The sequence below is a fragment of the Polistes dominula genome, unplaced genomic scaffold, assembly GCF_049000335.1.
Source record: "Polistes dominula isolate Pdom_NZ unplaced genomic scaffold, Pdom_raw_medaka contig_168, whole genome shotgun sequence".
NCBI lineage: Eukaryota > Metazoa > Arthropoda > Insecta > Hymenoptera > Vespidae > Polistes > Polistes dominula.
Window position 1 is genome coordinate 319,533 of NW_028301024.1, and position 26,860 is coordinate 346,392.

Consider the following 26,860-nt stretch of genomic DNA (forward strand, 5'->3'; position numbering starts at 1 on the left):
TTCAAAAAAGGATATATTATATTTACGGGGTAACTATCCGTCAACGAACATCCTATGATTTTTGTGTAAATCTATATATCGCATCGCATTCAGCATTCCATTTTTATTGCTTAAATTTAGAAAAGTGTAGTTTTTATCAGTTATTCCACCCACTGATCATACTGGTGCCCTTTGATATATATGGTAACAATATTAAAATAAATAAATCCTATAATTATCTTACTTCTGATACTCCGTATTCGACTCATTCTCTCGAGGCTTGGTTTTAAGAAAGTTTCACTTCTAACACGTGTGATGTGCACACATGATATTTTTTTTATTTCTTTATATCTATTGTAGAAACCTTCAAGAATATGTACAAATTCATTGTTTATAAAAAATTAGTTAATAAACTACAATTTCCCAACATTTTATTTCAAATTGATTGGTGTACGAATATTTTCTACCTCACTGTATAAGAAGAAATATTTGAAAAGAGTAAAAAGTAACTTTCACTTTTGACTCATGACATTGGAGTGTCACTGTTTTTCGGTTGAAGTACTATATTGTTCAAATGATATTAATTTTAAAAAAGGAAAAAGATATTAGAAAAAATGATATTTAACGGGAGTATTGAGTGAAGTTTTCTTTCAAGGAAACCTTAGATCGCCAATTGAACTCAATTTCTCTGAAATTGCTGACGAAAGCGTTGTTATGTAATTTCTTTGTAGACAATTACGCATCAATTAATTACGAATTCGTACGATGAATTTATGTCAATTATAGTTGAATAGCATTTAAGTATTTAATCGTTTTTTGAACGGTCAATTAGATAGGAAGAGAGAGATATACTGACCTCACTACAACCACCCCATTGCCAGTTATTTGGTCGGCGCGTCCTAATTCGATTGTCGCAGGAACAATCTGTCAGTTCGCCCCTTGAACATGCTCTAGTTACACTGTAAGCGATTCCAGCTGCTGATATCGCGTAAACGAATGCAGCTTCTCGACTATCTGTGAATTAAAACGATTATTTTTATTGTTTTTAAATTGTTTAAATGCCAATACATTGATAAGCAATTGATCAAATTTTCCTATAAATATTTATCTTCAAAATGTTTACATATGGTACATGCATGACAATAAATAAGATATTTATACAATTTATATGTTTATTATTTATACTGGTTATAATACATTAATCAATGTAGATGATATTTAATGTTTAATCAGATCAATTTAGCTAATTATAAATGTTAACCTGTTTGCCGTGTGGTACAATAAATTTAATTGTTATAATAATATCGTAACTTAAATGTTTATAATACATAATTATTAAAAATCAGGTAAATTAGAGTCATCGTATATGGTATTGTTGTAAAGGTACATTGTTCCAATAACGCTATTCTTGCGAATTTTATTAAACATTAATTCTTATAACCTTTTATTAAAACTTTCTGGAAATCTTTTGCAAATTAATTACTTTATGCTTTAGCGTAAGGTAACAGCTATTATCTTGCAATCTATTTAAAAATCTGGCGTGATTTATAGGTCGAGAAACACTGATCTAGACGTTTGAAAAAGCGTTTAAATGAAAGACAAGGTATGCAATATAATAACGCATTCTATTGAAAAGTTATAATCAGTACTTACTGACTAGCATGACACCACCAAAAATATTGTCCGGATTGTCTGTACTGACTGAGCAATTCCATCTTGCTGACCGGAATTGGTGCTGACATTCTTCGATTGCCAATCTTGTGCCTGCGCTTACCGCCTGTGAAAATTTAAGTAAGTCAGCTTCGACACATTTTGAGTAAGATACTAATCGCTCATACATAGGCATCCATTTAAAAATAAACACATAAAACTTGTATAAAGTAGTAATATGTACGAATGTAATGACGATATGAATAAAAAATATTATAATGATATTAGAATAATTTACTTGCTATTATCAATGAACTGTTATTATTAAAATATTTGTATACAATTATCTTTATATATTATAAAATACTTATTTATATATAAATATAAAAATAATATATATAATAAATATATAATAAATATATATATATATATATATATATATATATATATATATATATACTATTCACTGTTATTTAAATTTTGTTACCATAGAAAAAATAATAACGCAAATGATACATTTCAGCAAATTTCGAGTATCGGTATTAGAAAATGAATTCATTAGTTAACGATTTCTCTTTAAAAATTATAATCTTTTGATTTCGTGATCGAAACAATAAAAAATCAATGGATAAGAAAAATGAAGGTACTACGAGGAAGAAGAAAGACGGTCATAGGTGTGTCCTATTTGATGAATGAATATTCATGTCGGTGTCTTTTGTCGGTAACTCCGAGCGAGACTTGAATGTCGGCAGTCAGTCTGGGAAAACCGGGATGGTCGGCAACGTTCAAAGAAATATCGAGTCTCGAGTTTACCTAGGCACCGGTTCCTAGTCGGTCGACCATCATCACCTCTGCTAACCACCTTCTTTCTTCCACCTCTAGGTCATGCGACAGGATTTGTGCATTAGAGAAAGGTAAACGCGATTTTTGGGAATTTAAAGCTGAGTTTCACCTTGATCCAGGTGAGTTCACCAGCAGCAGTTTTACGGTGCAACAAAAACAAGAAGTATTTTTCTATCTCTTTTGTCTTTTTCTTTCGATTAACTCGCCGTGTAATTCTTTTAAGAGACGACCATCATTTGTACTCGGTTTAACGTTTGGAAACTCGCTCGTCGTATTCATCTTTCCGACCCTTCTCCATTTCGTAACGCATGGAATCGAAGCAGCTAGGCCGATACTTTCCCAGCATGATCGGTGAGAGATCGTTCTCTTTCACTCTCTCATGATTTTTAGTTAATACATACTTTCAAATAATTACGTTATCATTGCACTGTTCAACCAATTCGAACATATTCAGCAATTGCGTATCTTAGATATTGTGATAGAGGACACATATTTGTATTTATCATATACAAATTTTTAGTTATTGACTGCATAAATTCCTAATTGTACGTTTTAATTTAATTAATGTAATGTTTATAATAATCAAATTTTTTTTTAAGAGAAATTTGACAAAATTAACAGATCTACTAAATATGCAACTGGTATTTCCTTAGTCTTATATATACCTTTATTTTAATGTGATTATTATTATTTTATTGAAATTTATCACTTTTGTATTAATTATTTACGTGAAACATAAATCTTTGCTTTAAGATAAAGTCTTGACGATCCCTTTCCAGCTCGAAAATAGTAATCACACGTTGCTTTGTATTTAACTGCTTGATTGACCATTAAAAACTCGTTAAAATCTCTTAGAATTGTTCTTCTCGTTGTATTAAGAAAAAAAAAAAAAGATATATAAATTATTTTACCCAAAATATATGAAATTTATGTTAAATATACATATATATAATAAAGGTATAATTATTCGTCAGGTAATTAAAAATGAAAAATATCAACTTAAAGGCAAAATATTTTTTATCTATAACAGGTATTTTATTTCTTCTTTAGTATCAAGTGAGCAGTTATTTTGGAAAATAATATAATTCCACTTTTTATCGATTTTAATATTATAAGTTAAAAAAAGGATAAAAGATTGTAGTAGGAAAAAGCTAATGAATATAATTGAATGAAAAATAATTATTTTTTAAATTAAATTCATACCACTTTCATACATTAAATTCAATTTTGGATTTGTGATGAAGCGTCGATATCAACGGTAAATTAATGACAAGTTCGACGTTATTAGTCGTTTACGTAATAACGTACTTGAAGAACTGGTGGTGAGCGCGAACAAATTTGTTGTTGCTTGACACTGAGGTGGACACTTTTGCAATTTTTTTCAGCACTAGCAGGACCGATCACACCTGCGCCAGCAATGCCCAAACCCTGTTGTCCGTCTGCACCGTCGGCACCGCCTCCAACACTCTGGACCGATCCGCTCAAGCGAGGCTCCAATCCCAAATACCTAAAAAAAGAGAGAAAAGAGTGAGTAGGAAGAGAAATCAATTTTCTTTTTTTTTCATCTTACACATATATTTCTTGTCTTTGCGCGCTACCAGAAGAAGAAAAACGCCTACTGCGGCGTCTTTCGTTGAAGTACCTATAATTAGAGCAGGTATTCGGAGTGAAAATTATAGTGAGTGGAAGCCCTCTTGTGTTCTGATTTGAGAAGAGGGAGAAAGGCTGATGGGAGAGAGAGGGGGGATAAGACACAGAACCTTGCCATGTTGTTTGATTGCTCTCCTTTATTTTATCTTTTTTTGAAGAGAAAAAAATAAAACTTTAGAAATATCTTATCTCTTTTCTATCATTATCTTTTTCTCTCTACAGGTGTTATTTATACAATTTTATTTGTTGCTGAGACAAACTGTAGAGATAAGGATTTCTCGAAGGAAGGAAATATTTGTGTCCTCGAGAAATTTTATTTTTTTCTTCTTATAAAACCACGAATTAAAGACGAAACATGAAGATCTACAGTTAACATGACGGATCGATCAAGAACCATTCTACGGAATGACTCGGGTGGACGTATCATGATCGTGACCGTGGATAGTTTTGTAATCGAGGAAAAAAAGATAAGATTTTGAATTTCTTTAGAAAGAGCATAAGAAAAAAGAAAAAAAAAATATCGGATCCTTAAAAGATATCAGCAGTTGGTATTACGTTATCGTTTGTTTGCGTTCGAATGAAGAAATACTTTTTACGTTCTAAAAGATTTCCTTTTAGTAATTCTCCACCTCTATGAGATTCTCAACTTTTCATATGCTTCGACTATTTCGGGGTTTGTTTGGTAACGACGGTTTACGACCCTTGCAGGAGTCCAAGTTGTCTTTATGGTCTACACACTGCTTCGCGTGTCCCGGACCCTATCTTCAATGTGTTATCTCTTGTGTATTTTTCGAGTACATACATGGACCTCGAAAAACTGACAGAGAGAAAGAAAGAAAGAAAGTAAGATATAGTAAGTGCATCTCTTTCCCTTTTTACTATTTTGAGAAAGATCGTTTGGAAAGTTAAATTCGCAGTTTAATCAATGTCAAGATGATAAGTATCCGTCTTGTGTTGTGAGAATTCATGCAACATGTTTACAGTCGAGCTGAGCCTATGTTCAAATAACCGATTTAGGTAGCAGCACCCTTCCTCGATGATGATAGGAAGAATTAGAGAGGAGAGAATGATATGGGTGCGTTCACGATATTGCAATTGATACGCGAGAAAGAGAGAAAGAGTATAGTAGTCGTCTCGAACATGATGAAATCGGTTCTATAAATATCATATACACACATATATCTATGTGTATATTACACTTCGTTGTTAAATCATACGAAAAGCAATAGTATAGATAGGAATATTTCCTTTTATGGTTTGTAGTCATATAGGATGTCTCTCAAAATATTTGATACTTATTTTAAGTTGCAAAGGTACGCCATGTGTGTTATTCAACGTAATGTTATAAATCATCCTATTTTTCATCTGAATCTTGTTTCAGTATAGTTGACATAATTTATTAAAGTTCATTTAAAATTCTTGTAGAAAGGATCTCTAGATGTAGATGTAGTTGTGAAAAAAAAACGGATATGTACATTGATCGGGTACATTAGTTAAAGGGACAAATCTTGTATCCAACATGGTCAAGAAATGCTGAAGAGGAAAAGCCGCCAAGGGCCATTAAAGTGAAAAAGAACTAAAGTCTCGACCGTAAAATCGAAGACGTAACGCGTTACGAGAATTGTAAAGCCTTCCACGATCCTGCCGACTTGGTCGATCGTCGTGACTCATCGAACGTTTTGAGGGTGATGTTCTGTGTATTGCTCGATCGCCCTTCATCGCCAAGATATATGTTCGGCTTGACTTCGCTCCTAAACTCGTATATATTAACCCTTGACTATTAAGAGGGGGATCCTTTTTAAACCCTAACAAAAATTAATTAAAGTTTGTATTAGCATTGCAGTCCAGACTAAATTTCCAAGACTAAAATACAATCGGTATGATTTTTTATCAAGATAATTTCATCGTTAATGTCAAATTATTCATTTACTATTTCAGAAGGTATATTTTTCAGTAAAATATATTCGATAAACAGAGCGAATGGAATAATATAATAATTTACGAAATAATATTAATCACTTAATTTTATGTAACTGGTATTAAGAAAAATAAAATTAAGAATGTACACATTGTAGAACTTGTTAAAACGAGTGAAACTTTTTAGTTAATATCTGCCAATATATGACATTTATACATGATATTGGATATAATTTTAATTTACTAAAAGCACTACTTTTTAGTGCATTACTTTATTAGCACTATTTTGATGAATGAAATAAAAATAAAATACGTACTAATCGATTATGTGTTGGGTTAAAATCGTGATCGTTTTATTGAAATTTTGGAGATTCGTTGAAAATGAAGGAATTGAAAAGGAATATTTGTATTGAGACGACTCCATTAAAGGAGCCTCGCGATTTGGTCGGAGTCGAGAAACGCGGATACACACTAGAGCACCGGGCTTTTATCGAAGGGTAAGGCCAAGGGTAAGTCGAGACGGTTAGGGAAAAAGGCTCGTTGCTCGTTCGCTCTTGGTGACGACGGTAACGGCGGCGGGGCAGGATACGAGGGCGAATAATAACTCGACAAAGCGTCCGTAGGAAAGAAAAGAATCCATATTCAGATCCGATGATGCGTCGCGTCGTCCGACTATAACGACGATGATGAAGGTTAGTAGTATTGGTATGAGGAAAGGGGTACTCCTTATTTGGGGGGGGTGGAATTGGGATTTGGGAAAGAGAGAAAACGAGAAGCATTGAAAAAGAGAGAACTCACATACACATAGGTATATCGAAGCACAACCATTACCGCCGCGATTATTATTATTACTTAAAGGGGTATCGCGTTGCCGTCATAACCACGTCGGTCAGCGCTTTGTCCACGTGACAGCGATAGGGCCCATTTACGTCGGGAACATTCACGAGCGGCAGTATAATGGAGGGATAAATCTTCAAAAGCCCACAATACGATGTACAATCGTGTATACTATATTTAGTATTAAAAGCTATAAGTGGGATAGGTAGGTAGGTAGGCAGGCAGCTAGGTATGTTAGGTGAATGAAGAGAGAGAGAGAAAGAGAAGGGATTGAAACGCGTGCGTTTATGATGTGAATCGCCGCCGGCCATCGTACGAACGTAACTTTGCACAATGCTAATTAGTATCGATTACAGTCTCTAACAACCATGTCCACGGATCAACTCCATGATTTTGATCAACCCTTTAGTTTTCCTCGGGCCTTCGGTATGTCTCAAACAAATCTCACTTGTTAGAGAAGTCAACAACTACTTTCAAAGATGTTCGAGGAGAGTACACAAGTGTTGAGAAAATTTTACAAATTTCTTCTACTCTCAGGGAATATCTTTCTATTTTTCATTATCTTTCACATTATAGAAGCGATTAATAACGAACAAACAATAGTTTGTTTTATTTCTTTCTTTCGTTTTGTTTAAAATTTTAATCACGTGTAGAAATAACAATTATAGTTAGAATATTACAAATTTTAATAATAATACATTTGACTTTACTTTTTTATATTTCATGCAATATATTTGTTTTTAGTTTATATATATATTTATATTTTGGTAATATATATATTTATATTATATTTTGGTGGAGTTCGCGTCATGGGATTATCGTATTCATCGAAATAGATTCATACACCGGATTAGAGTAAATCTGAAAAAGTCGTTATTCACTAGGAGAATCAAGAATGATAAGAAAATTAATCGACGAATATCTTTTTTAAAGGCAAGCGTATTTTTAATGCCTCGATAACCTCGTAATATTCGAAACTAATACGCGTAAAGAAAGAAGAATTATAAAGAGTTCGCAGAGATTTACAGAGATTAGTTGGCATAAGAACACCGTACCATCCAACGAATATTCATATAAACGATTGTACGATATATAAGTTCATATGTATGTCGTACGATCCAGCCTCTAGAGATTAGCGAATCATTTCGTGAGCCGCTTGAAACAAGGCCAATCTTAATTAGGGGATGCAACGCTTCCCTCACGGGAACAGCATTGTATGGGGTCCCTCACACAGTTCAGTTCCCCACCACTTCCTTTTCACGTAGTGCCGAACACATGTCGGCATATTCACGCACGCAGTAAATCTGAAAATGCAGACCTCGAGCCCCAGGGATATCAAATAGAGTACTAGTTTCTCTGTTTGCGACATCGTGCGGGATGGATCGTTCATATTTACATTGGTACGTACGCCACCTATCTTTACGGTACTTTTCTCAGTATTTCCTTCTCTTCTACCAACCCTTCCCAGTCTTCTCTTTTACTCTCTCTCTCTTCTTAGTTTCTGTGCTTTTTGTATATAATCGTTCTTTCTTCCTATCCATTCACTTCGTTAATTCTCTATCTCTATCATTTGCAATTCTCATCTAGTAATTACGTATTCTTTATATCTTTTATATATGAAAACCATACAAATTTTATCGTTTAAACGAAGACTTTTATTTTCAATGTTAATTAATTGCTTAATTATATGGATTATTACTACTATATCGATGGGATTTCATCGATATAACATCATTTTCCAACATTAATATCAAAATGGAATAAACGAACTCAACTCCGTTAAAAAAAAAAAGAATTAAAATAAGATAAGATTGTTTTCTTCCCTCCGGACGAAAAGCGTCAACTTTTCTCCCGCTGTTCAAAACGAAGTTGCCGCTTTCCGCCTACGTCGAGCAGAAAAAATGTATACTCACCATGGGCAGTAAATAAGAAAGCCTCAGAGCACATGTTTGTTGACCTCAGCTTCGCCTCGGCCACCAATTACATGTACTCTGAGACATTTCTTACTTTACCTCCCTAGGTGAGTAATATACTATTTGTCAATAATATCAAGAGAATGGATTTTTATTTATTTTTGTCTAAATTATAATTTAAGCTCCTCTCGCGAATGATGTTGCTGGCAAATGTTGCGGTAAAGAATATTCGTCTTGTCTTTTTTATCTCTTATCTATGGAGTAAGAAGAGAGTGAGTGTGGGCGGCGAACGACAATTAGCATACTCGCGCGATCAAAGGGTGATACACGTGCGACGAAAATTAACGAGCAACATCAGGCAAAGGACGACGAGTCTTTCTTCGCGCGAGGGCCGCTGCACGCTATAAATCGCGCCTTCTAACAAAAAAAAACATATAAAGATAGAAAAAGATTTTCTTCCTTTGCTAAGGTGGACCTACTTGACGATGTTCAATATATCTACATAAAAGTGACGTTCTTTGATCGTTGGATCAATGTAACAATAAGCCATAAAAAAGGTCGATTCTTTGACAAATAATGTATAAGTAATACTACCAATTGCTATACTTATTGTACACTTTTATGAGAAACTTATGTTTGTTAGTCAAGTATATTAATTGATAGTACTGTGTTGTTATTCATTAATTATGTGTATTACATATATATTATGTAATATTTAACATATGTTCTATCGTATTTCCTATTTTGTTCAAATATTTATACAAATTAATAAATATTATAATACATGTTGAACGTTTTGCTAAATTGAATTAATTTGTTTAAGTATTTTTATAAAATATTATTAAAAAGTTCGTTTTAAACAATCGACCGTCTTAATCATACGTGTCAGTTTTATTAATTGTTGGCTTTATTAATAGTAATAAAATTAAGTGATAAAAATACAAAATAAAATTAAAATAATATATGCATCTTTATGGTAATATTAATATATTTTATAAATAACTAGAGATGAAAATATGTAACATACTATTATCATCGACTAACGTTTTTATATTTTATAACACTTTTTATGCACCACTTAAAAAGTGGGAGCATAGAGGTAGGGAGAAAGAAATAACGAGATAGAACCCACAGTCGATTGACAGTTGAAAAAGATTATGAAAAGTCTAGTGTATTGTCTATGGTGTGTGTGTGCGCGCGCGCGTGCTCGATGAGATACATCGATCGATAGTAATTGCAAGATACTTTTAATTATGGAAGAATGAGTGGAAATATGATATACCTTGAGAGTGTTCGACATACCTTAAATGATTGTTAATTAATTTTTTGGCTGAGGCGTGATCTCGGAGGAATCCATAAATATACACATGCCAATTTGTAAAATAGTAAAAAGTATTATAATAAATTTACGCCTTTCGTATATATTGATGGATACGTTAGGGAGTATATTTACGTTTTTCGTATATAGTGATAGACTTGTGAAAGCGTATATGCCTTTAGCAGTCAAAGGGTTAATCGAAGAAAATTTTCATTGCAGTTTAAAAGTACGGAGTATAAGTTCAACGTATCATCTTATTCGAAATTCACTCATTGTCCGCTAAGTTGGTTAAAATTCCTTTATTGAAGAATCAAAAATGTTTATATGACTTTCAGACGAATAAATTCTGTTTATTACAAATATTATTTTCGTTATATATATATATATATAATATATAGCCCTCGTAAAGTCATATAAACAAAAATCAATAAAAAAATTCTAACTCATTTTTGTAAAGAACAAAGAGAAGATCCAACGATAGATTTTGAAGAGGACCATACTTTGAACTTATATATTCCACGTTTTTAGGTTATAATATATATTTCTTTCACATTTAATTATCAATCAATTAAGGTAAATTGAACACAGTACTGTAGTCTACAAATATTTTTGATCGTTTAAACTAAAATATATTTTTATAAACATTTCTGTGGCCACTGATGACATTGAGTTGAGAATTTTCGTCTAATAAAATATCAAGTTGAAATTGTTTAATATTCCAAGGATATTAATAGATATATAATTTTTAAACAAATATACTTTGTATTATTCTTACTTTAATGGGTATTAAACTGGTTCTGATACTAAAAAATATTTAAATAACAATACAAAGAAAGGATGACCAATCAATTGTTACACATAAAAAAACTTGATATTCTTCTTGTTATATTATCATATACGATTTTAAGGTACGGACGTTTTCTGTACATTAGTTTCGTATTTATTTTATTTACTTGTTATAAATAAAGCTTTCAAGTAAAATTCGTTAAATATGTTATTAAGATATATTAATATATTTATTTCTAAATTTTTGTCATTCTAAATACATTATATCGATAGTTTTTAAGCAACACTCTGGAAGCGTAAAGGTGTACGATTTTAAAAGAAACTCACTGTTTATTATCAATCAATTGATTATTTGATTATTTTCCACATGTTAATACGAGTTTCATTTCTATTGCACACGGAGGTTGTACACATTTTATCCATGAATTCTCTTATAAAGAAATCTTTTTAAATGCTTATTTATAATAAATCCTTTCATCTTTTATAAATATGTATTTGTAAATGCATACACTATCAGTAAAAATTATTTTACTACTAAATAAAAAATTATTTTACTAAAAAATGAGTAAAAAGTTTGCTTAAATGAGTGCCGTATCTAATTTTTGTTTAGTATTTGTATAGAAAATAAATTGATTGTTCAAAAAGTTAATAATTACATTTAATCTTAATGTGTCATCTATCTAAAAAACTTTGTTTAGGCAAGACATAATATTTTCAATATAATATTAATTACTTAATTTTTAATCACATCTATAATTCAGTTTATTAGTTAGGATATTATGTATAATTATATAAATAACTATTGTATAATACAATATAATTCAGTTACTTAGTAAAAAATAGCTGTTTTGATAAAGTTAAAATCTATACATTTTGTAAGTATTCTGCAAGTTTTTTTCCATTATATAAGTAGATTTCTAATAACACCGATTAATTTTTTAAATTTTGTTACAAAAATGAACGACTGGTAATCTATTTCTTTTAGATATATTGAAAATTTGTATTTTTTTCGATATGGTAAAATAATTATAGTCGATAGTGTATATTTTTAACTTATGTGATTCTCATAAAACGGATTTAATATATAGAATTTATTTCTCTTGTTATATGCATAAAAAAATAAAATTGTTAAATCACTGAATGATATGGAAAACTTATTCGTGTATAAAGTACTTTAATAATTAAATTAACAATAAAAGAAATATATTTTTTCTGAATGATATTTCAATATTTTATCCAGTAAAATAACGGAAATTTTTTGTGAAGAAATAAGTACTTCCAATGGTATGCCATCTATCTTCAAGTAAGTTCGAAAAGAAAGGAGCACGCCTATTTACATGGTATATAACCCTTAACAAACCTTTATCCTAACTTGTAAACCAACGGATTACCCCGTTCTTCCTTATTGGTTTACCGATAAGGAGGACGTATCTTTGTCGTGTTTCTCGTAAAACTAATCCTTCATTCTTTCAAGGGTCTCTGAGTGAATCATGTCTCGTTTTCTCAGCTCGAAAAATATTTGAGATAAAGAGTGGGGTGAACATTCCATGAATCTTGATTTTTATACTTGACGGTTAAAACGATCGTAAAAACAATTATCAGGAAACGTTCGTTGTGAGTTGGTTTTCACTTTCGTTTCTCTTTCTTCTTCTTTTTCTTTTTTCGTTCCAAATTATAATGCAATTCATCCTTCATCATTATTCGTTTAAATAAGCAAAACAAGAACATTTAATATTTTATCAAATTCAATATCATTATGCAATGTTTATTATTTTTTAATAAATTCGAATAAAATTATTTTTATTATAGTAATTTTATTTTTCTTAATTTTTCCTTTTTCATATAAACGTATTAATATTCCATATTTATATTCAGGAATAAGGAAACTTTTATTTCTATCTGTTTTTTCTTTTTTGGAATACGATATACACGTTGGGTAGAGATTAAAGATCAGAAAACGAAATCAGGGTTGGCTCGATACGGTACATTACGTATGGAGTAATCTCGTGTGCTTTCTGAAAGATGCTAAAACAGAGGGAAGGAAGGAAGAAAAGAAAGAAAGAAAGAAAGAAAGAAAGAAAGAAAGAAAGAAAGAAAGAAAGAAAGAAAGAAAAAAGGAAGAAATAAAGGAGGAAAGGATAGAATCAAGGCAAAAGAGGGAAGAGAACATCAGGATCATAGTACAGGGCCTGCTGATAAAGGCGTATATCTACAACTTATATCTACAACTTACAGGTACACGGACCATTGAGCTCAGTCTGATATCACGGAGAACCCCGTCTGATTAGTTTTTTCTTTTCTTATTGGAAAACTTTCATTTCGGTTACATCGTCACGAAGAAAAAAAAGAAAGAGAAAGAGAAGAATAAGGTAGATTCCGTCTCAACGGAAGGCGACTTAATTTAGTAAAAAATTTTTTATGATTTTTCTCTAATACTTTGGTATTTATCCAATTTTTCTAACTTTTGTTCTCTTAACTCTCATTGATCATACTTTCTCTCTTCCTTTATCTTTTTTCTTTATTGATTTGAATTATTATATCAATTTCTACACAGATATAAATTTTATATTGAATTACTTCATGGGCTAGAGATCATACGATCGATTACTTTCTTCCTTTTTTTTTGGTTTAAACAATGAAGTGAGATTTATAAAGTTCGTATTTGCAATAGAGTTTTATTACAGCAAAAAATGCGTTTAGTCTTTATGTGAGTATGGTTGCTGCTGTTTTAGATATTGAACATCTACATCGTTTTATGGTTACTCAAAGACAAACTGTTTTACGTTACTATACAAGAATCTAGCAACAAGTCGAGAGCCTTTTGACGGACAAGAAAGAAAAGTACAAAATATATCTTAAAAATGCTTGTCTATGTTTTACAGGTTATGGCACTGATTTTAATGAGTTGTTAACTAATGATTGTAAATCTTTTTACTTAAAAAAAAAAAGAGAAAAAATAAACAAATAAAATATTAAAGAAATATATTTTTACTTGCGTCCAATAATAATTTATTTACGTTCATTCAGCTTGATTTGAAAAATATATAATTACACACAGGAGGTAGTTATTAATAATGCTCTAATACGGAATTAGTAACATCTTAGTTGCGTGTGACGATGACGAAGATACTTCCAAAGGAAAGTTACGGTTAGGGTGTTCTCTGTGTCGCGAGGTCAACGAGCTCGACATTTTAGTGTATACTAACAATAAGATTCATTAAATTCAGTTACATTAGGAAGTAGCGAGGTTCTACTCGGTAGTTGGCAGCGTTTCAAGATCTAGCTCTTTCTCAAATGCTGAAGACTCTTTACATGTCTCTTGCTTTCTCTTTTTTTTTATGTTCTTCGGATACATTTCTCATGTCTCTCAGAACGAATACTTGACTCTTAATATCATTTTCAAACATGTACCTTTCTTCCGCGTAGGACATAGAATTTTTTTAAGACTTAACGAGGAATGTGGAAAGGAAGAATAGAAAATGAAAAAAAGTATTTATTGGAAACCGTTTCATTAAAAATTTGTTAACTAATGCAATTTGTTCAGAAACAAATGTATGTGACATGTATGAAATATTTTAATATACACAAATTGAGTAATTTCATTATTGAAATTGTTAAATATGGGACTAAAAGAAGAGCTTATACTTTAACTTATACTTTACGTTTTTCTATTTATTTTTCTAATTTCGTTTTTGTTGTAACATTTTTGACCCTAACACAATTCTAATTTCAAGCGTTCCTTTATTATTCTTTCCAGGTTAATACCTTTCTTTATTTTTCTATAATCTTTTGTTAGATATTCCGAACTTCTGCTAGTTATTCAACTCTCATTAATAATGAATCATTAAATAAATCGTACATTTTAAATAGTTTACATTGTGTTTCAATATCTTTATTTCAATTCTCGAGATTCTTACGTCTTGCTCTTGCTATCAGCTTTTGACCTAGAAAATTTTTACTGATTGTGAGCTATTCTAATAAATCTACTTTTCTAATGTATTTGTACCTCGCCTAATCCCTTGTCTTTATCTTAGTAAATCATTTTCCTTTATATCTAATTTTTTGCAGTCTATTTCTACTTTTTTTCACTCTCTTTTCAGTTTTCTGACCTTTTTCTAAAAGCTTCTAGTATCCTTTTTTTTTTATACGTCAAATCGTGATGTATGTATATTCTCTTTATAAGCCTAATGTATGTTTCCTCCCTATCACCTCCTGTTTTTTTCAACTTACCAGTTTCACAAATAGAAACTCAACGTTTTCTCTTCCCTTTTTTTTTGTTTTATGCCATTTAAGTATCATTTCAAGTTTTCTTTCCAAAAATTACTTATTTTTTCTTCTAAAATTTTTTCATTTACCTTTAGGTCTTTGATCATGATATTATTTTTACTTTCTTCTCTTTTCTTCCAACCATTTTCCTTTTGATTGTTTTCATTTCTCTCCACATGTCATTCCCTTATTTCCTTATATTAATTCTTCCATCTCTTTCCTCCACATTAACAAGCTTTTCCTCTACTCTTACAAGTTTTTCCCCTACTTTGCATATTTTCTCCGTTAATTTTTATCATTCTTTTCTTCTTTTTTCTCCACTCGTCCTTATTACTATCCTCTTTCATAATTTCTTTCCCAAACTCTTTCATCGTTTCTCTCATCATCCCTTTTACCATGTTCCTTATTGTATCTTTTGCTTTTTCATTTCTTTCATATGCTCGTTCTATTGTTTTTTCACTTTGTTCCCTCTTTCCTTCCTTTTCTATTATCTTTTTCAAACCTTCTCTCTTTGTCTAAAGAATATCTACCACTGTATGTATTTTCCTATTCGACTTTAACTTCTCCTTAACCGTTTGAGTTCCAGAGGCTTTTAAAAGAGCACGGTCGAGAAAACCCGAACAGCGTGATAGCGCTTGTCTTAATCGAGTGTGAAAAAACCTAAGCAGCACGATAACGTTTGTTTAACGCTACTTTGATAGCAGTGACAAATATACTTTGTCATAGCTCTCGAAATGTACTGGGATTTTTCGACACAAAAACTGAAAAACGAGATTGCACTGCTTCAGAATCAAACGGTGATTTTGATTATGATTTTTGGCCTTCTTTTTATTGTCTCTTATTTCTTAACGTTTTTCCTTTCTCAGATACAGCTCTTTAATATAATACCTGATTATGTATATGTGTTTACTGTATTGGACAAAATTCAAGTAGGACAAAATAAAAATTTTGTTTATTATTTTGTTATACTTAAAATTTAAATATGAAATATACTATATACTTTATATTTTAGATTATCAAAAGAAAATCTTATATTTACTTATAAACCGAATATATGGTCACCAATAGAATTCAGAATGTGCTTAGTATTGGAACTTCGGTCGTCCGGGATAAAATTTTTGAACAGGTCAGCAACTTTAGGTATTTAGGATTTATCATAAACCAAACGAATGAAATAAATGAAGAACTAAAGAAAAGAATCAATTTAGGCAATTCATGTTTCTATTCGGTTAATAAATTACTCAGTTCGCGGTTGCTGTCTAGCCACTTAAAAATCAAGATATACAGAACAATCATTCTACCGGTAGTCCTTTATGGTAGCGAAAAGTGGTTACTTACGTTAAGATATCGCGTAGGTCAAGGGGTTAATCATATATTGAACTATGTAAACAAATATTTTCATATATTTTAGATACAAAATGGCGTCGGTATTCGTGGCTGAACAAAATCCTGTTTTTTTTTGGCTAAAACGGGCGGACTCATACCTGGACAAGTATAACACCTGGAATAAAAAACGAAAGAAACTCTTAAACTATGTACTATTATCTATGGAAATACATACGGATTTCTTTTTAAATCAAATTTTGTGAAAATAGCGCAACTTTGAATAAAAAATCTACTTTTTTTCGTCAAAAAGTCGATTTTTCAGCGCCAATCGGTACACTTTCTAAGTCAGTTCGAAATGAATATTATATACAAAAAATCACCTTCAAATATATGTAATATTTATTTAATTTCAAAGAAGTATTTATTACAATAAAACAAATACTTAAATGTTAAGGTTTAATGTAATAAGAATAAAGAGATATAAATCGAAATAAAAAGTAAGTAATAATAGTTAGAGATCACAAACTCGTAATTGCACTCGTTCACACTTGTTCACTCATAACTAGTCGTACTGAATCAAGAAAGCGCTCGCTGCTTTTTTCCGCCGTGCTTATATACGCATTCATCCCACCAGTGGTCTTAATCACTTCCGTCAATCCTTCTCGAAATCTCTAGACTATTCCCAATCAATTAAACAAAGGACTTCTTTCCGATTTCCGGTTCGGGAATATTCGAGAGACTTCGGGGCGCTTACCAAACGATAACATCAGATGATATCGCTATGCACGCTCGCTTTTCTTTCCCTTCTTTCGCCTTCCTTTCCGCCACACACATTCATATTTATATCGCTACATGTACTCACACTCAACTGCTGCGTGCACTCACACTCATATCGCTGCACGTATTCACAAATCTTTCAACGTCCATCGATTGTTTCATGCATACCATGCACTCTCACTCTTCATCTTCCTCCCATCCACCCTCACATATATATCAACCTTTTATTTTAATATTAAAAGGATTACCGAGAGTACATACTTTTTTATACGTTAATAGCATAGAGATTTTCAATACTTTTAGATATCTTTTAAAATAAACTATGAGAATAGAAAAAAATGACTTCTATACAAAATTCACGTGTACTCGATGTATGTACTTGGCAAATATTATTAGATGTCCGTGTTGTCTATTAATTACGATATAATAATTTATGTAGAAACATAACCTTGTTAAAGTGTCTCTATTTATGAATTTACAATAGTTCAAAGAACTTTAATGTTTATAGGCCTGATGGAAACTGTTTAAACAGCTCTTTTAAGAGAGGCGTTCTTACAACTGTGAATAAACAGATCTTTAGTTGTTAGTTAAAGATCACGTTATAACAGATTGTGCAACTGTTTCTTAAAGTTTTCTTTAAGTTCAAATCGATTATTAATAGTAGCATGTATATTCCACTGTGCACTGTCATCTACATACATACATACATACATACATCTACATCTACATACATATACATATACATCTACATATATGAAGCCCATGGAAAAATTATGGAAAAAGTTCTCTTGCTGAACACTGGCTCTAACATTTTTATTTTGACGATTATAAGATTTCTTACATGCTTATACTTAATGATGAAAATAATTTACCAAACATCAATCTATAGGTCAATGTCTTGTCTCAAGATATGCACGAAATATCTGTTTATTATAATCTTTTCAGCCTAAAACAGTTAAATAGCCGCCTAAATTTACATTGTTTGCTTAATCTTGTTTTTTTTACTATTCATGTATTATTATATTATTTTCTGTTCTACCTTTACCTTACCCTTATCTACTTCCTGATAAATATCATCTTCCTATTGAGATTTCTATTCTTATTCTTGCTTCATTTAAACCTATACTGTCTTTTATTTTTAAGAAAAACTTTTTTAAGGTAAAATTTGTGATAATTATAATATTTTACATCAACTGATTAGGAAAATATAATAACGGGTCTAACGGTAGATGAAACTGTTCAGTTCATCTATTTTCATCTTCATTATGTAATTGACTAATTTATTTCTCTTCTCTGGGCATATATTAATTACATTATCTCAATCTCGGTTTTCTAAAGAATAAACTCATCTAATCAAACTACAAAAATCATTACAAACGTGTTTGAAAGCTATTAACTGTTTTGATGACTATTTATCGATCTTAAATGTACTTGTTGAAATTTTTGAAACTTTATATAATAATTCTACATCTGGCTTGTGAGAAAAAATAAATATAATGTTCCTGCCTCTAACATTAATATATTTAGTTTTTCAATTGGAATTGATAAACTTTTCTCATGTAATTAAAAATCTTAGAATTAATTGCAGTTTGAGTTTCGATGGTATTCTTCCTATATTTCTTAAGTCGAGTAATTTTCTTATGTTCAGAATCCTGTAGTTAATTTTCAACAACTCTCTGTCGAATGCTATTTTTTCTGCATTATTAAAAACTTGCCCGGTTAATTCAATACATAATGATCGATCTTAAATTTTCGACCTATTTGTATTCAAAGTACTATACTTAAGATTTGGAAGATTTAGTCAGTAGGAAACTATCTTTTCCTTACGTAACAATGTTATTACAAATCAGCAACGTGGATTTGTTGCTGGTCACTTTATTATCACCAATTACCAATTTAATTGAATACTATAATTTTTTTACTCCGCACATTGAAAAAGGCCTTTAAATAAGTAGATGCTGCATGTATTGATATCAGTAAAGCTTTCGATACAATGAATCAATCGTATTACTAGATAAATTGCAACTGCTAGCAGTTTAATGGCTATTTCCTATCTTGGATAACTAGTTTTTTGTCTAGTAAATCTTAAATAATTAAATTTATAAATTTATTTTCCAAAGCAATTAAAGTAACGTAGGTTTAGGTCTTAGATTCCGAAGGATTCTGATCTGGGCCTGCTTCTTTTTATACTATTTGTTAATGGTATCAGTCATGTATTTTATAACTCTAAATTCCTGCTATATGTAGATGATTAGAAAATTTTTAATTGTATTGCCAGCTCTCTAAATGCTTATTTGATGCAAGAAGATTTCAATAGATTGCATGAATTATATGTGATTAATAAATTATCTATTAACTTATCTAAATGTCATACTCAATATCTCATTTCCTATGGGTTTTTCGCTATTTGTATTTATTATCAATATTGTAGAGGATTAAATTCCCTACAACTTTTGTTTAAAAAATTTTTTTATACGTTGAATCGTTTTCGAGATAGAGGGCGGAGAGCGCGCGGTTAGAGCATCACTTAAGGTCAACCGGTAGTCCCGGTCAAAAACACGCCATATAAAGTTTATTAATTATTGATAAATACATAATTATTAATAATTTTCATTTCTTATTAACCATTACATGATATTTAATAATTTTTTTCATTAATTAAATATCTATCTATTCAATAACACTTATAACCAATTCCTAAAATTAAAAAATAATTAAGGGACAAATTTTAATTACATTTTAATTATATTCTCATTTCCACTAATTATATTTTAAATAGATAAATACGACTTCTGCGCTTTTTAAAAAATGAAAAAAAAACGTTTTTAAAAGCATTTGAGAAACTGCCGAATTTGGATCAACTTGCTAGCAGCATTTGAAGAAGAAAACTGCCTGGTTCTAAGATTATTTGAGAATGGAATTCAAATCTTGTTGGCAGTCTATAATGCTCCAAAATCTGTAGACAGTATCGATCATCTTCGTTATGCACTATACGTCAAGTCTACAAAACTGAATAAACCCGTACAGTTATCAAATATTCCAGCAACAAGTGCAGCAGCTCACCAACATTTCAATCGTGTTTGTTATCAAGTTCAAACTTGGTTAGGACATGATTTGGAATCCCAGGAATGTGGTTGGACAATGCGTAACGAATTCCTGGAACCTATCACGACAATTTTAGCACCTGCTCCAGAGGAATTGCTCAACACAATATTCTGCAACTGCAAGAGTGGTTGTGGTTTGCGATGTGGATACAGAAAATCGGGGTTGCAGTGCTCTTTAGTTTGTGGCCAGTGTAATGGGCAAGCTTGTCTTAATGCTTTACCATATCAGAGCGATGTCAATGAGGACAAAACCTTGGACCCCGAAATTATGGAAGACCTGGAGACAAATGTCGTTGAAGACGACAAAAAAGAGGACTTTGAAATACTACAGCGATCGGAAGACAACGATGAAGAAGAAGAAGATAATTAAAATTATAAGTTGTAGTTCTTGTAATTTTTATTCAATTTTTTTAATTTCCACAATCATAAATGTATGGAATGATATTTTTTAATAAAAACATTATATTAAGAATTTCTTTCTTTCTTTTTTTTATTCATTTAAGAAGTTATTAATATAAATTACATTAGAATTGAAATATAAATTAAGTATTTTCCTTAACAATTCTATAACTACACGGGCAGGTAAGTGTTATTAAATAAATTGATACTTAATTAAAAATAGATAGATAAGTAAAATAATTATTAATTATAATGTAATGGTTAATAAGAAATGAAAATTATTAATAATTATGTATTTATCAATAATTAATAAACTTTATATGGCGTGTTTTTGACCGGGACTACCGGTTGACCTTAAGTGATGCTCTAACCGCGCGCTCTCCGCCCTCTATCTCGAAAACGATTCAACGTATAAAAAAATTTTTTAAACAAAAGTTGTAGGGAATTTAATCCTCTACAATATTGATAATAAATACAAATAGCGAAAAACCCATAGGAAATGAGATATTTGCAAAAAATCGATTTTTGTGACGTTTGACCTTAGGATTTTAATAGTCGCGGACATCCTATCGTATGTAGGTTTTGAGACAACTTTTAGAATGTCAAAATACAAGTTTATACGAGTTTATAGCTTGGTATCTTAAATTCCGAGATTCTTACCTAATTTTGACTAATTTGACTGGACTGAACACGCGTTTTGAGTAAAATAAATATCAATTTGAATACGAAAAGTTTACTTGTCGCACCCAAATTATACTTACCACACGACAATTGACGATAAACAGAACACAATTATAGTGTCAATACTGTAGGCAGTAAGATTAATATGTAGTTTTTTCTTTATTTTATTTCTTGTTTAAAAACGCTATCTTAGACGATAAGATTAATATTTAGTTCTTCATTTATTTTATTTCCTGTTTGAATACTCTATCGATCTTGGTGAAAGGAAACTTCACTCGGAAATTGGAGGGAAACGATATTCCGTTGTTTAAAAAAAACGAAGTTCCGTTATGCAAATAAATTTACTTACAATTTTTTAACTTTTTCAATATTATTTTGTGGAGAGGGGGGGCTTCGCCCCCAATCCCTCGCCGGGGCTTTGCCCCTGGACCCCAATTATGTACCAAATATGTCCCCGCATTCGTAATAAAAAATAGCGAAAACTCGCTTCGCTCGTGCGCTCAACTTCGCTCTCGTGGGCAATCGGCAACTTCGCACTAGTTACATAATATACTATTTTATTACGGAAAAACTTCATTATATAAATATATGTTTTATTAAAAATTTTAGCAAAAATGAAAAATAACTGTTCTGTTACTGATACATTTATTATACCAGTCATCTGGCGAAAAAATGTTCTGATTTTTGTGTGCTTGAGATTCGATAATAGCAAATTGTAAATCATTTGGCAAGTAACTGTGTTCACTTACTAGAAATTTCATTTTAATTGATTCAGCTTGTATTTCTGTACTTTGAAGCAATTTCAATAAACTTAAAACAGTTTTAATATTTCTGTTTTGTCCGGTACAGGAGTCTGAATATTATTATTTTTTTTCCAATTTTTAGCACAAATCTTTATATACTTTAGAAGACTTGAAGAAATTTCCTGAGACCCACGAGATCCTTCAGTAACAGAAACTGTTAGTTAATGGAAGTGGAAGATAGCGAGTGAGGAGCCCCACTTGTAGACCATGCTGACGTACTTGGTTTGTGTGAGCGATAACAGTCGTCTAATGGATACAATTAAATTGAAAGAGCAACTTTCAGATATCTCTGAAGCAGAGGAAAAGAGTGCAGTGGGTGAGCTAGATTTTTATTATGATTTAAATACATTATCGGATTGAGTTAAACAGATTGGCTTCTAAAATAAATTATTTATTATTCAATGGCTAAAAAAATTTTGTTATTTAGTGGTGTTAATACTTATTATTAGAGAAATTTGTTTTGAATATATATATATAGTTAGAAGTTACTTAAGTGCTTTGATATTAAAATTTAATAAAATTCAGAAAATGGAGTTACAATTGATTTGGCAAGTGAGGCATCCATATTTAATATCAATTTATGTCATATATGAAATACCGTCTGAATCGTCTGTTATAATCTTTACTTTATGTTCTTTACTCCTAATTTTGTTTAATTATGTATGTATTAATCGGTTTATTCCGTAAAATAAATAAATAAATAAACACTAAAAAATGAAAAATAAACTTTGTGGAAATTGATAAATATATGATTTATTTATTGTGTTTGAGAAAGTAATCATAAATTTGAAGTTTACATTTGAAGCATAAAAAAGTGATTTCGTTCAATTGAAAAATCAGGATACTGTGAGGACCAGTACCGATGAGTAACGTTTTAATAATGATTCGTTTAATTTGAAGAGTTGATAATTATTGGAAATGAGGCGACCCCGCGGTTGGAGCTGCATCTTGTAGGGTAAACAGGAATCCTTCCGCCGCACTGGCAGTATATGAACAGCGTTGCAACAAGGCACTTTACCCTCGAGTACCGTAGCAAAAGTACTGGTACTTAACGGGATACACGCATGGAAGGGCTCGTCGTACGTCCCCGCGAATAATAATTAGCAGCTGGTTAATGACGATCCCATGGAAGAGCGATGACGACGAGGACAAAACCGTAAACCACTTTCAAGGTATACGAGGAAAAGTATTTGGAGCAAGTGGTATGCATTTACGATCGGTATTCGCTATTCCATCGCGGTTGCCTTTCGACCGAGTCGAAAAGGACTCGCATACCGGTCGAGTCATTTTGTGGTTTCTGTGCCGTCACTGAGCTGTCACAACTAATGTAAGTTATATGTTGTAAAAGTCACGGTAAAAGCGATAATACCTAATTTAAATTCATAAGACCGCGATGATAAACACTAAAGCGAAGTTTTTGTATAATTTTTTGTTGTTGTTTTTCTTTTTTATTCATTTTATTTTTTTTTATTCCGTTTAATGCATTGGAAACGAGTAAAGTTCTACTGTAACGAAGAATTTTAATGATTTTAAATTATTATCGTATATTATGCTCGTTACTTTAATTATTATTCCAATTGTACGTAGTATAATATGATGTATTATTACATATAATTATGGTACAATAAAATTCCAGTTATTTATACTTTCAGTTAACTATTATTATTTTTTAATATTTATTAAAGGCAAATTATTTGTTTTTTATTATAATATAATTATTAACACTTTGACATTTTATGTTGCTTAAAGTTCGTTACGAGTTATAGAAATTACCTTGCTCCAAATAAAAATGCATTATTTCAGTTCTACTGTGCGAACAAGTATTCATGTAAAATGTTAAAAATTATTTAATAATTAATAAATAGAAATCTTATTTGATAATTGTTATTTTTATTTGACGATTTTGAATACGCATGTTTTCATATTTATTTTTTTGTCATCTTTGTAATACTTCGCATAGAATATTTTGCATATCGAATCGTAAATTGTTAATAAATTTCAAATACATCCGAAAATGAATATTTTAACTTCCCATCTAATTGAATAGAATTGTTCACAGAGCTGGAAAGAAAGTAACATTCTTATCTTGAACGTCTTTCAATGTTGTTTTGTAGCGTGGTTCTAAAATAAAAGTACAGAAGCGGTACCGCCGACGGGTGTTCACGGGCAAGACATCAAAGCGGCGGATTATTGGAAAATCTTCACTCGGGTTAATCGTACGAATCTTTTTAGGAACGGTCGGCACTGGTCCTGGCAATAAACGAAAGTGCATCGAAACCGCGAACGGATGCGGCTGTTGCTGGTAGTGATGCTTGGGAATGAGGAAGAGTAGGAGGTAAAAAAAAGGAACGTTTTTAAAATACGTTCACTGTCAAGGACATATGTGTCGTCTGGGTTAAGAAGTTTTACATGTTTTCTTATGAAAAAGACGAAAATGAAAAATTAAAGCTAATTTCTTCAGCGAGATCTTTCTTCTGATGTTTCTTAAAGGATATATTATTTTAAACTAGCGATTTATTTATGATGTATAGTTAGAGCTTTGCGTATGCAGACATATAAATTCAATTTCCTTGATATATTGATATACTAGAACTATTATATTTCTATTTGTTTTCTTTTTCTTTTTTTTTTTACACCGACAATGAGACAGAAAAAAGGAGAGATCACTTTTTCAAATGATATTCATGAAACGTTGTGAAGTACGGATTTTACAGTCGACACGATGATTTACGATGTTGTCGTCAAGAAGTTTTCTCTGTCTTTTTTCTCTATCATACAAGTAGAAAGACGTTGAGAGGTGAGTGATGGAATGCCAGTTGATCACCGTGAAAATTTTGTTTGTTTGCAAAATTTTACGTGACCATACTGTCTTTGTTTTAATAATATTGTTAAGATCCAATATTTTGGATCTTAATTCTATTTTTATATTTAAATATCATTTTCTTCATATTTTTCGGGATTTTTGCTTACTGCTTTTTTTCAATATCTTATAAAAAATACAACACAAGAACATGAAAGATTTCTACAAAACGGAGAAATATAATTTTTCATCTGATCGTTATTTCTAATTATTTATAATTCAAAGTAATTAATTTTTTTGTAATGATACCATATGGAATACCACATCGAAATGTTTATAAAAATAAATCTATAATAATTAAAAATAATTAAAAATTTTTTTTTTTATTATCAAGATAAAAATTTAAAAATTTATGCATTTAGAAAATTTTACGATATATATTTTTTAATACCGTTGTAGGAAGAAGTTTGCAAATTCGCATTATAAACGCGTTAAGATTCTCGATGAATAAATAATTTGGAATTAAGATGAATTCCTTTATTCGTCTTTCGACCATGATCGAGGTTATCGTCATTTACTTGGTCGTCACCATTGGTAAGCGTCAGGGAGCTCTACGGCATTTTATGGAGAACGCATTTTATTGACCTCAGCTGCTACGATCGACTAGCCGGCACGAGCTCAAAGGCAAGGCGGAACAGTAAAAGCTAGTTTAACGGTGCTAACAGCGACCATAACACGATGTATATTACGGCTTCGAGCCTCCTTCGCATCTCTCTGCACCTCACTCATTCTATATATGTACGAGAATGTTTCAAAATGTCTACCTTTTTTTTTTCTTTTTCATTCTCAATTGTAGAATTTTTTTGTATTATTTTTATTTTATTAAAATTGTGTCAAAATTAAGATAACAACTAAAAAGTTAAATAAATTCACCATTTGTGTTTTCTGTCTCATTTTCATTTCTCTTGCGCGCGCGCGTTTTATCTTTATTTTATTAATAACTATAATATTATCCAAGAAGAGAGATCAAATAAATTCTTTCATTCTTTTTATCTTATTCTTCACGTTCTCATTACATATATTTTATTTTTTTATTTCACTTGTAATGAAAATAATAACCAAAATGAATAAATAAACTTACCTTTTTCTATCCCTTTTTTTCTCTCTTTCTTATTTTCTCTTTTTATTAGTCGCTATTCTTAATAGTAAATGCGTTATTGAATACTCTCCCCATTTCTTCATACCATTGATTCTTAGGGGACACATCAGCGTATTCGTATCGAAGTGCTGATTATTTATGGCCACGCGTGAGTTTAATGAAATTTTCTTGTTAGACCTAAAGAGCCAGGTGAGAGGCGGGCTGCGGTATAGGATCGGAGGGTGGTGCGGCCAGCTGTCGAGGGAAGTAAAAGAATAAGAGGATGAAAGATGAGGATGAGGAAGTTATGGAGAAAAGCAAGGTTAAAGGGAGAGTGACTGACAATGAGTTCAGACTATCGAGTTAAGGTTTTACTCAGTTTCTTACTTTCGATGATTGAAAAGGGTAAGAGTTAGAAGAGAAAAAGATTCCGGATAATTATAACGCGAATTAGAAGTAATGAATTATAATTAAGTTACAGGAATAATTGCACGAATTATATAGAAAACAAAAAAAATACATACTCTAGAGATGTTTAAATAGATTATATTATATGTATACATACATATATGTGTATCAATATATTTTTAAGCACAAGTGTATTATGTGTAAGAGTATGATATAAAAGTGACTTAACCGGTTATGAGATATCTGTGGTTACGCGCTATCTATA

General features: G+C 31.0%; 1 protein-coding gene and 1 long non-coding RNA gene across 2 annotated transcripts in view; both read right to left on the reverse strand.

Moving 5' to 3' along the window:
• The window catches only part of LOC149031942 (uncharacterized), a 298,098-nt gene that overhangs the window by 119,551 nt on the left and 151,687 nt on the right, over positions 1-26,860 (reverse strand). The window lies entirely within an intron of this gene.
• The window catches only part of LOC107071476 (protein Wnt-4), a 77,690-nt gene that overhangs the window by 4,640 nt on the left and 46,190 nt on the right, over positions 1-26,860 (reverse strand). Inside the window, exons 2-4 of the mRNA XM_015330507.2 lie at positions 3,781-3,979; positions 1,633-1,756; positions 836-993 (exon numbers count right to left, since the gene is read on the reverse strand). Of these exons, the coding sequence (XP_015185993.1) occupies positions 836-993; positions 1,633-1,756; positions 3,781-3,979 (481 nt within the window). The remainder of the gene's footprint in view (positions 1-835; positions 994-1,632; positions 1,757-3,780; positions 3,980-26,860) is intronic.